At 33.4% G+C, this 11,700-nt stretch overlaps 1 protein-coding gene across 3 annotated transcripts in view; it reads left to right on the top strand.

Moving 5' to 3' along the window:
• The window catches only part of LOC121330203 (uncharacterized protein KIAA0232-like), a 38,224-nt gene extending 26,940 nt beyond the window's left edge, over positions 1-11,284 (top strand). For 2 of the 3 annotated variants that reach the window (XM_041276548.1, XM_041276563.1), the window contains 3 exons: positions 7,497-7,608; positions 10,147-10,241; positions 10,889-11,284. In XM_041276548.1, the coding sequence (XP_041132482.1) occupies positions 7,497-7,608; positions 10,147-10,241; positions 10,889-11,065 (384 nt within the window). In that variant the 3' untranslated portion in view covers positions 11,066-11,284. The remainder of the gene's footprint in view (positions 1-7,496; positions 7,609-10,146; positions 10,242-10,888) is intronic. The other variant, XM_041276556.1, reaches the window with a different exon arrangement.
• Positions 11,285-11,700: the final 416 nt, after the last annotated feature.

Consider the following 11,700-nt stretch of genomic DNA (forward strand, 5'->3'; position numbering starts at 1 on the left):
TTAAAGTAGGGGCTGTACACAGGTTTTGTGGGGGCCAAAAACAACTGCATTACTCTGCTCTTTTTATATTTTGTTTTTCTTTACTAGTACAGATAAACATCATTTTCAATTATCAAGGCTCTCAGGGACGCAGGTTCCCCGAGACCTTTAAGCATGCATGTTTTGTCAGGACTCTCGGGTTTGCAGTTGTCTGCGTCCTCGGGACCTGCGTCTTGTCCGTCTGACAACGGGCAGCCCCAATTGAAAACATGGTTCTCTGTATCAGGGTTCTCGCCATCGCTGTTGAGGGTAACTGGCAGTTTCGTTGTTACCTGGAAAAACGACAATGTAATCAGTCTGCTACGCTTTGTTTTCAGTTTACAAAACAGTCAAAATATAATAATAATCCTGTGAAACATTGATATATTCCTTTATGTGAGAAATTGATTTGCTTAAAATACTTGTTTCAGCTCTCAATACTCTTCAGTGGGTTGGTTGTGACAGCATGTTCTTTAGTTTGGTGCGTGTAATGTATGCTACACGGAGACAAAATTGAACTTCACTGAACTTTATTAGCACATTCCTCCCTGTTGACTGATGAGACTAGATCCTGTGTGCGCCCCTGATACACAGCTCTGTAACAACCAACACTGTTGCAGATCTTTATTATTATACCAAAACTACATTCCCTCTAAGACTTTCATTTAGTTAGCCACTGTGGCTAAAATAATTAAAAAATTTTTAGCCACACTGTAAAAACTTTACCCACTTAACAATACTATAAACAAGTTTACTGTTTCAGCAAGGCAAAAAGACTTGTATTTTATTTGAAAACACGTAGATATTTGGCTTATAATGCCTGACCCTACCATTTACAATACACATAAATATTATATTTAATTTGCACTATAACTCTGATTCCCATTTAATAAATGCCGAACTTAGTACTACATGAAAAAGCGTTACAGATTTCCTAAATTCTGAAAAGGTTTGCAAAGATACTCATGTACTTCTTAATCCTTTACATTATATTGACTGTGACATGGTTTTCTTTCCACTATAGAACAGTAAAGCAAAATTGTGCCAGTAGACAGTGCTATTAGTGTATGTTAATATTAATGCCTGCCTGACCAACTGCAGCTGTAGTTACACAAGATTGTGCTAATGTGATTAATAGTATTAGTAGGATTGCACAGCCACTACTATGTTTAAAAAAAACTTTATTTTTTTTTGTTTTTTTTAACCGTGTTCTTTCACCTGTGACTACTGACAGTAATATTGTACCAATACTGACATTGAAACTCAATCAATCATAGTGAGACAAATTCTTCTTTTTAAAATAATGATGTGTTTATCATTTTATTAAATTATTCCTCCTTCGAATCCACTTAGTTACTATTTCCAAAATGTATTTAATCTCATTGTGGCAGAGCAAAGCTCTGCCGTTTAGAAATTGGCAGGGATGGGGTTAATTTCCCCTACCTGCCTGGGTTTATTATGTTCAGGTGGCTGGGGTTGATTAGTTGATTAAATGATTAACTTAATTAACGATCAATCAGCGCCTAGCCACCTGACATAAAAGGAGGCCTCTACTTCTCATTTGGGAGGAGGGAGCTGAGGAAGCAGGTTGGTGGTTTTTGGTTTGTTGGTGTTTTTAAATTTTGAATCCAGTGAAGGCATCGCCCAGCCTGGAAACCTTATTTTTATAAGTTTGCTTTTTGTATTGCTTTCTGTGTTTGAATCCTTTTGTTTTGCCCTTGTGCACTTTTATTTTGTGTTATTTATAATAAAATCGTTATTTTTTTTTGAACTGCAGTCTGTCTCTGGGCCTCTATCCACTCACCAGCCTGCCACACTCATTCTAAAGAGATAGCAAACAACGGGGGATCTTGAAGCTGCGTGTTTCTGGCTTGCCGCCTGTGAAAATGTTCTTTCGGGTATATTTGAAACCGTGACTGCTTCATCTCCGTGTGACTAGTATCACAGTCTTATTTTTATTTTTTGTACATGGGTGACTTATTCTTGCAAGCACACATGTGATCCAAGTGTAAGTTACGTCTTTTAATACGTGCAAAATAGTATATACATATATATATATATAGATATATATTATATATATATATATATATATATATATATATATATATATATATATATAACAACGACAACAAAAGCAAAACTCCACAATCACATGATCACAGTAAAGTTTATTAGAATATTAAAAAATGCATGTTATTAGTATAGCGTTTTTTTAGTAATCAGTAAGTAGCCTATATTATTTTAACTACAAATAATACAAAACAACTCGCATGCAGAAACTACTACTATGCAGTAGACTACAATGGGGGGGTGGGGGGTGGAGTTGTGAATTAAAAAAAAAAAGTTTAGAAAACCTAATATTTAATCAGTTTTTTAAATAAAAACAGCACTAATTATATCCATATAATCAAGGCCATTTTAATGTTTTGAATGGTAAAAACAGTTTTGTCAGTCAGACAGCAGCGAAATGGCACTGGCAAAAATCTAGTTTCCCCTCTGTGGAATGGCGTCCATGCGTTGTTTGTGAAATCTATGTTGTATTGAGTCACTTAGCTAATAAAATGTATCTTTTTAAATTTATGATCACAATTAAATATATGATTAGAAAATACAGCAAAAAGTATTTTCAGTACATATCGATTGCTGGAATTATCTATCAATTAATTAACTAGATAGGTAGCTGCAAAACTAGGAAATGATATAAGCGATATATTTCAATTTTTTTAAAAAAATGTTTTACAAAATACAGGGACAGAAAGAGACCCTAAAACTGATCCAGCTGCATGCGGCAAACAATGTCCTCTTCACGGGGAAAAGAAACGCCACGAAGCTGGGCTGGGAGTGACATTTGAAACATCTATGTAGCCTGCACACTTTATCATTTCCATTATAGGTTTTTGCAGTGGTTAGTAAATTAGTGTAGAACCTTTAGCCATTTTGCAGTGATTCTGAATATAAAGCAAAATATATTACCTATTGGATTTAAAGTAAAATAGATATCTTTTTATTTAAAATTATTTAAAATAACAAAAAAACTAATATTAGGCTACATTATTAAGTACATGTTCGTAAGATGTGGCACAGTTGGTGGATTTTATTAACCAATATAAGTTTTTCAAATTTTCTCAAAGTTTAATAATAACCGTATACATGTAAAATGTTCTGAATACCTCTTGTTCGCTCAATAGGGCAATAGCACGGCGAAGACGTCTCCTTCTTGCCACAGTTCTTTGGAACAGGAATAATGCAAATGCTACAGCCATTCTTCCAAACTACAATCTGACAACAAAAGATTGCTTAGCTTCTTGCTTAGTCAAAGGTAAGGGCGGTAAATGATGAGGCTGAAGTGCATCCCATTTAACGCTTTTAGCTCCACCCTACTCCCTCGCTCACCCAAGTGCACACTATGTGACATCTGTAAAACGTCACACGATTGTACACTTCTCGAAGGGTGTAGGGTGCAAGGGAATAGTTTGGGACGCAGCCACAGAATATTATGCTGACAATTACTTCAACAAAGCGTAAGCATGTCCATGACTTGTCCTGCCTCTCCTACAGGGGGTTGTGAGGATCTCGGTTTCTTTCCCACCACCACGCTGTGAAAAACCCTGAATATAGTTGTTATATATTTAGCCTGCAGGCTATGCATGCATAAAGCTAAAAACACCCACTGCTAAATTCTAGAACATTCAATATAAGACTAAAACATAATTTCTATACCATTTAGCAATGCATCAATACGAAAGAGTTATTAAATTCAAATATATTCTTACCTTCCAGTATATGGAAGTGTAGTATAGGATTTATTGAAAAATAAGAACTGTCTTCAGAAGGCAGGGACTTGACTTCGACCAAACAGCAGTCAGTTTTTCAGAGATCCTCAGAGCATCGACCAAAAAACCTGTAGTCGCGCAATACTTGACTGGGGTTTTACATTGGTTTTTCCTTCCCTCCATTGAATACATCAGGAATCCCAATTAAATCTGATCATCAATCTGCTTTGACGGTTCCTATCTTTTGAGTTAATTATATTTTATAGAAGGATCCGGTCAACTCTGTTTTTAACTGAATGTGAGCTCCTGGTTCATTGTCTTCCACCCTTCCTTTTTATAAAAATTAGGTGAACCAGAGTTCACGGGGTCCTTGGTACCAAATACAATACATGTATATTTGTATATACAGTGGCTCTCAAAAGTATTCACCCCCTTGGACTTTTCCATATTTTATTGTGTTACAACATGGAATCAAAATGGACTTAATTAGGAGTTTTTGCCACTGATCAACACAAAAAAAGTCCATAATGTCAAAGTTTGAAAAATAAAATCTACAAATTGTTCTAAATTAATTACAAATAAAAAACAGAAAATAATTGATTGCATAAGTATTCACCCCCTTTGCTATGACACACTTAAATAAGCTCTGGTGCAAGAAGTCGCATAATTGGTTGAATGGAGTCCATCTGTGTCCAATTCAGGTATTTCACATGAGTTCAGGTTAAATACACCTGTCTCTGGGAGGTCCCACAGTTGGTTAGTACAAAAACTACATCATGAAGACGAAGGAACATTCAAAGTGTCGGTCTTTGTTGCCCCAATTATAAAAACTACTTGGAGGCAATTGCCAACCACATTCCATTTTATAATATCTGCCTTACTCAGCAGTCGCGACGGACTGCTGTACAGGGGCGGACAAATCGGTAGTACCGGGACTACCAAAAATTGGGTCCGGACTACCTAACTGTAATGATGCAAAACCCGCGGGACTACCTACGGCTTCTAATTATTATTTTTTTCTTTAGCAGTTACTTCAAAGATCTTCTGTATAGAAGATCTTTGGTTACTTTGTACAGACAGACTGATAAAACATCTTAGTTTAATTCCCATTTAGTACACGACTATACAGTTGGAAGCAGTAGCTATAGTATCCAGCTAATCCAATCGTGATTGGTTCATGCCTTAAGGTTCATTCCTTTTATTTATTTTTTAATAGCGTATTAGTTACTTGCAAGATCAGGGACATGACAGATAAACCAGTCAGAGTGGGGAATTTGCTTTATACTTTACTAGAAAGTATACAGTAGGCTACTATATTTTACCGGAGTTATGGTTGAGATAATATACATATATATATAAAACAAATTAATAAATAGTAGAGAACACCGTACCCTGCAGGGACACTGCAGCTCAAGGACAGTATGACAGTGCAATATTATGAACTATCCACACAGCACGAATTAGCACAGCTCTTGACATATTTATTTTTTCTTTTAAATTAGGGCTGGGCAACGATATGAAAATTATACATCAATATCGTGCACATATTTCGATATCGATAATATCGAAGTCTTCCAAAAACACAGAAAAATATAATAACACAATTGCAATGTGAATAAATAGATATATATATATATATATATATATATATATATATATATATATATATATATATATATATATATATGTATGTATGTATGTATGTATGTGTGTGTGTATGTATGTGTGTGTGTGTGAAAAGTAATAACTTACTTTAACTTTGGTGCTTTTGCTTCACAATATCCATAGAGAAAATTAAGGTATTGTTATTGTTTTACTATTCCCATCATCAGCACCTCAAAAACAAAGCATCTCTATACTTCACTGCGCAGACTTTGGAGTTTATTTTTTAGTTAAACCAGCAGTAATTCAATCTTTATCGTGACTCACGACACCTCCTAAAGTATTAAGCATGTGTATGTAATGGTGAATTTTGCAATGTGTTTTGATGTTAAGTACATCTGATTTATAATAGCGAAAGTTCTCATTTAAAAAAAAAAAAAAAACATTAATCACATGGACAAATGCAATGAACCACTGACGCATGCGCATATCTCAAAATAGTGCTTATAATGCAGCATGCAGATATAACGTTTGGCACCTTGTGGCGAGTCCCACATAACGTTCAGATGTTCCACCTGCTGTTTTTAATTTGAACAGCCATAAGCCTGTCCAGGCAAAGCACATTCTGAATGGAAGAAAAAATATATACTGTATTACTTAAATTTGGCGCCGACTTTGAATAAAGAAACATTAAGGTATTTTTTCTCCCCCCTACTAAAAAAAACACACAGTAAACAAATAAACACTGACTATATACATGTAACACCCCCGAAGAGACGGGCGCCTCAATCTAGCACGTAAATTACAAACTAACGTACACACACATATTAAGCACATTTTATTTTATGGTAGTACAGTTCTGAATGAAAATGCAAGAAAACTACGTACAGAACAGCAGTCCTTCTGAAGTTCTTATAGGTGGTTTTGTTGTTTTGTTTTTAGTTCAATTGTAATTCCTGTGCAAACAAAACAGTGTGCTTACTGTCTATGAGAAGATTTAGTTAGTTTTCGCTTGCAGCGAAAATACAAACAAACAAGTTATAGTGGGAAAAAAAACTGAGTAGGATATATTGTAGTTTTTACAGAAATTAAGCTGATATCGTGAGGTAATTTGTGGTGCACAAAAACATCTACGTAACACTCTTGGACTTAATTGCCACACCAGCTTTGTCCTGCCTATTAACAACCAATACACACTCCTGATTTGCTGATACAGTACTCCCCCTGACCTTCCAACTCCCACCTTATAGGCTCTCGGTAACTGTCACCGATAAATGTACTGTAGTCAAAATAGTTTAGCCACACACACAGCTACATACAGGTAGGCTACTGTATTACAGAAACTAAGCAACCGTGATACTTCATGTAATAAATAAATAAGTAATCTAAACTGGACGGGCCATGTCCCCTAAGGCCTGCCCATAACACTGGGCCTGGATAAAGTCCAGGAAATTCCCTACATTTTATATAAGGAAACTATTATTAGCTTGTTATTGTTTGGTAGAAATATAAACTAGGTTGGTAGCAAACTTTGGCAGTATCTGGTTATATATGGGAAAAAAACCCAACAAAAAATCATATTTTATTAGTGGCCCTCAGAAGTGATGTCAGATTTCTTTTCTGAACCTTTATTTTAGAATTTTGCTCTTACAAGCATTGCATGATTTAATTAGGGTCCTTCCGTTTAATATGCAAATCTCACATGAACGCAGAGGGTTTAACACTGATTGTGAACACTTGTCAAGCGTCAGCATTTAAAAAAAAAGATGTAGCTACTAGTAGAACTAGTAGCTACATCTTTTTTTTTTAAATGTCTTTTTTGTGAATTCGAATATGTAGTATGCTATTCAATTAGTGTTTTTTTTTTTTTATTTCTGTGTAATTAACTACATTGACTAATCCCTAATAGAACATTTAAATTGATCAGTTTTAAAATCTTTTTTTCTTTTTTTGTTTTTTTAATATATATATATATATATATATATATATATATATATATATATATATATATATATATATATATTATATATGCAGGCATTCAAACCAGAATTTGTAATAAATGTATATGTTAGTGAAACATGTTTTTTTATTTGTGTTTTTAAGCAGTTTCCTTCGCTAAATGTATCTATGACGGGAAATATTGCCAGCCAGCAGGACGAATGCTGGTGGCAAAAATCTGTCTGTTCACCACTTTTTCCAGCATCACAGTGTTCTGGTGAGTTAATTCTATTTGTTCATGTCAAGTTTAGTATTGCTCAGAATGCTATTTTCCAAGTTATATTTACTGACTGTCTTTTAATTTGGGATAATCAATCAATCTATTTTATATAGCACCTTTCATAGTGGACCACCATGACAAAGCGCTTTACAAGATGCAGTAACAAGAAGAAAATCCGTAATACTTTAAATACAGAGAAATGCATAATACATGATATACAGTATTTAAAAAAAAAAAAAAAAAAAAAAAAAAGCTTAATACATTAAGTACAGCGGAAAGTGCATAATACATGAAATAGTACATTTAATACAGCGGAAAGTGCATAATACTTGATAGTAACATAATACATGAAATAGTACATTTAATACAGCGGAAAGTGCATAATACATGATAGTAACATAATACATGAAATAGTAGCAGCAACACAGCAGCTAATAGCAGATATTAGGCTTAAAGAGCATGGAATCAAGACGGAACAGGTGGGTCTTGAAAGTTGTTTTAAAGCTAGCGACGGTTGGAGCATCACACATCAAAGCTGGGAGAGAGTTCCAAAGAGTCGGAGCCATGAAGCTAAACGAGCGTTCTCCAAGTGTGGTATGAAATATGAATAATCCAGGATTAATATACTATATTCAATTTTTTCAATATTAGAACAGTATAGCAGAGGAGCTGCAGATTGCTTAACATTTTTGCTGCCTTTGCTTGTCATCCAGTATTTGTTTACCCATGTCTATAAGCATGCTGTTTACAGGGTAATGGAATGGGGGAGCGACTATTGCAATTGTTAATCTCAGGGCATATTTCAGAAACTGCTTTTATAAAGAAATATAAACACAGAAGGCAAAATGTAATTGACCAAAATTGACTTCCATTTTGAAATCATAAATAAATTAGTTCTTCAGCTTTTAATAAGGGACAGAGTAATCATTTAAGTAATGATCGGAAATATGACTGTTTACTGTGAACACCTTGTTATGTCAATATCTATTGAACAACTGCATTTCTATCTTATTGTGCACATGTCTGTCAGAGTTGTATACCATTTAAACAGAAATCCCGATTGGCAGTATCCGTTTAGGCAGCACCGACTGTGTTTGTATACATTTGTGTACGTTAGCTGTAAATAAAATGCATAATGTAACAAAACAATGTAAGAGTTATATAACATACACGTTATAAAAAATATGCTTGAATTGCAGTGGTCAGCAAGTATTTGTTAGTAAAACATACTGGCCATTTCTAGAGTGATCTGTTCAAGCATTTGTTTGGATCAGTTAATGTTAGAAGCTACATAGTGTTATTCTTAACAATTAATGTGATGTATTGTGTATAATATTTTTAAGTTACCATAAAATTAATGAGTTATATTTCACATTTAAGTCATTTTATTTCATTTATTTAGTTTAATTATATCTGTACCAACTAATACACAGCTGTGTAGTTGTGACAGATTGCTGTAGCATTGTTTTGCAAGCCTCAATTCAATACACTTTTTATGATACAATCAGGAGAGTCGCCTATCACATATCAAACAGAGTAAAAACTAAAATATATTTGTGTGTTTTTTATTGGTATGTAATTGTAATGTTGATACTTTTCTTACTTTTGTTCTTTATCATCTCTGGATGCTTTACACTGATCTGTGTGTGATTAAATACGTAACCTTTACAGTAATGCGTGTGTGTATGTTTACATATAAGTATAGCTCAGTTATTATTTGTAATATTATATTGAAAAACCTGAATCTAATTTGAAAACATTAACTCATTTTGTCTCATACAGACACGCTGATAGTTGTTTTGATGCGCATTAATAATGTTTGTTAATATATTTTTATAGTGGGGGTGGGCGAAATTTACCATGACATTGCCACTGATGTGAAAGGTAGTGTCACAGGGAAAATACCATTTTAATTTGCCGGACAAATTGCGTCGCGTCCAGTGTGTGGAGACCTTAAGACATTTTATTGGATTTATGTCAGTTTAGCTCAAGCATTCCTCCAGTTCTGTTCCAAATTAATGGTTGTTAGACATCTAGATTTTGTTAAAAATAATAATAATAAATAATAATAATAATAATAATAATAATAATTCTTACCTAAAACATTTTAAAAACTGTAAATAAAAACAAAATGTACTATCCTGCAGTCGCTTGTCTCAGCTAATAAATTGAGATGTTCTGTGTCTGACCATTATCAAAATACACTAATCAGTTCATGCTTAATTCAAATGTAGCTTTCATTAGACAGTATTATAACATTATAATTAAGTTGTCTGATCTTTTAAATATAAATAAAAATTATGCTTTACAGACAGTGAAGATAATACCATACAAGTTATGCTGCGAATCTTTACCTAACCTCTGCTTGTTGCAGTTCTTTTTTCTTGAGATGCCTGTCGAGTTGTATTATGGTTATGTTTTAGGTACCCTGTGTGGCGTCTTATATTAAAATAAAGTTTAGATTTAGTGTGTGTTGTTTTATTGATTTCAGGTCAATAATTAAATTGACTTTTTATTTTAACTTTTACATTTTAGAGTGCTGCTCTAAAGTCAAGGAAACAGTTGGTGTTAAGAGTTATGATATACAAGAGAATCCTCAAAATGGAGCTCCTGTTTTACAGCTAAATACGGTAAGTCACAGTGTTGAAATAATAAAGGAGGTACATTTTTTTTTTTTTTTTTTTTTTATCAAAATGTTATACATTTGAGACGATAATACTTCTGAAAGACCAAAGTTTAAATGTCCGACTGTGGATTAGTATTGAGTTTCATCCCAAATAGGTAATACTGTAAGTATAGCCCATACAAAAACGACCTTATTTGTTTAAAAATCCTCTATAATTTAATTGGACTAGGCACAATTTGGAACTGTTTTAAAAGAGCAGTTCTTAAAAAATAATGTTTTAAATTAAGGATTTAAAAAAAAAAACTGCACTAAGTAACAAAATAATAAAGGTGTTTTCGAGAGTATCTATTACCTTGCTCTGTTTTACTGATGTGCCATTTCCCTTTACTCTAGCCATCTGAATGCTTTTGTTGGAACTGGTGGAGTGCTTACTTCTTTTTAACCTAGATCCCACCCTGGTTGTTGTAGTGTCAACTGGTACATGTTTTATTTAAAATACCATGTGAATCTAAACTTCTGAAAATCAAAATGCTAAGTAGTACTGAAAAAACTGGTAGAAATATATTTTCTGTTCCCTGTTAACTATATTAATATCTAACATTCTCAAGACTATTAGTCTATAAATATATTTGATTTTTTTTTCTTCTATAGACTGCATCAGCTTGTGATTCCAACTGTTTTGGAGAAAAAAACTCTGGAGCTAGAGCAACTGGTTTCCGGAGACAACTTTTTTCCAGTGATAGCCCTAGTTCTGATGAAACTGCTTCAGAAAATGGAAGTGACTGGACCGATCCTTCTGAAGAGCTTTTTTCTCGAACGCATCTTTAACTCTGCTTATTAAGACATTAAAATGAAACTAGTCTATCAATAAGATAAAAAAATATGTCTTATTGATGACCTATTACTGTAAACTGTAACTTTTAGTTTCATTATTTCAGTTAATTTCTTCAAGCATTTATCTTGCTATTCTTGATCATTTCAGTTAGGCATTAGGGACAATCCTAAATTTAAAACCTATGAAAAAAAAGAATTACAGATTTTTATATTTATATACTTTTTTTTTATATATATATATAATATCGATCGTATATACTAGGTTATATACATAATATATATATATATAGATACATACACACAGTTAGTGGTTAGTTTTTCTGAATCCTTTGCGTTTTGAATTAGAGTAGTTGTAGGAAACGCAAAACTTAATGCATCAACACCACAGGCTTACCAACAGTACACGGACGGACAGAATTTACAGTGACGAAGAAAATGCAACAGCATCCATTAATCAATTTGATTTGATAACATTGTTAAAAAAAAAAAAAAAAAAAAAAAAAAAAAAGGAACTGCAGTGTCTTTTTACATCTAATACTCAGAATCTTAGCATATGGCACAGTCTTAGGCTTGTTGTGTAAGAACTTGGGGTTTATACTTTAATTAGATCAGTGCCTTTCTGAATGCAA

The sequence above is a fragment of the Polyodon spathula genome, chromosome 2 (assembly GCF_017654505.1).
Source record: "Polyodon spathula isolate WHYD16114869_AA chromosome 2, ASM1765450v1, whole genome shotgun sequence".
Taxonomy (NCBI): Eukaryota; Metazoa; Chordata; class Actinopteri; order Acipenseriformes; family Polyodontidae; genus Polyodon; species Polyodon spathula.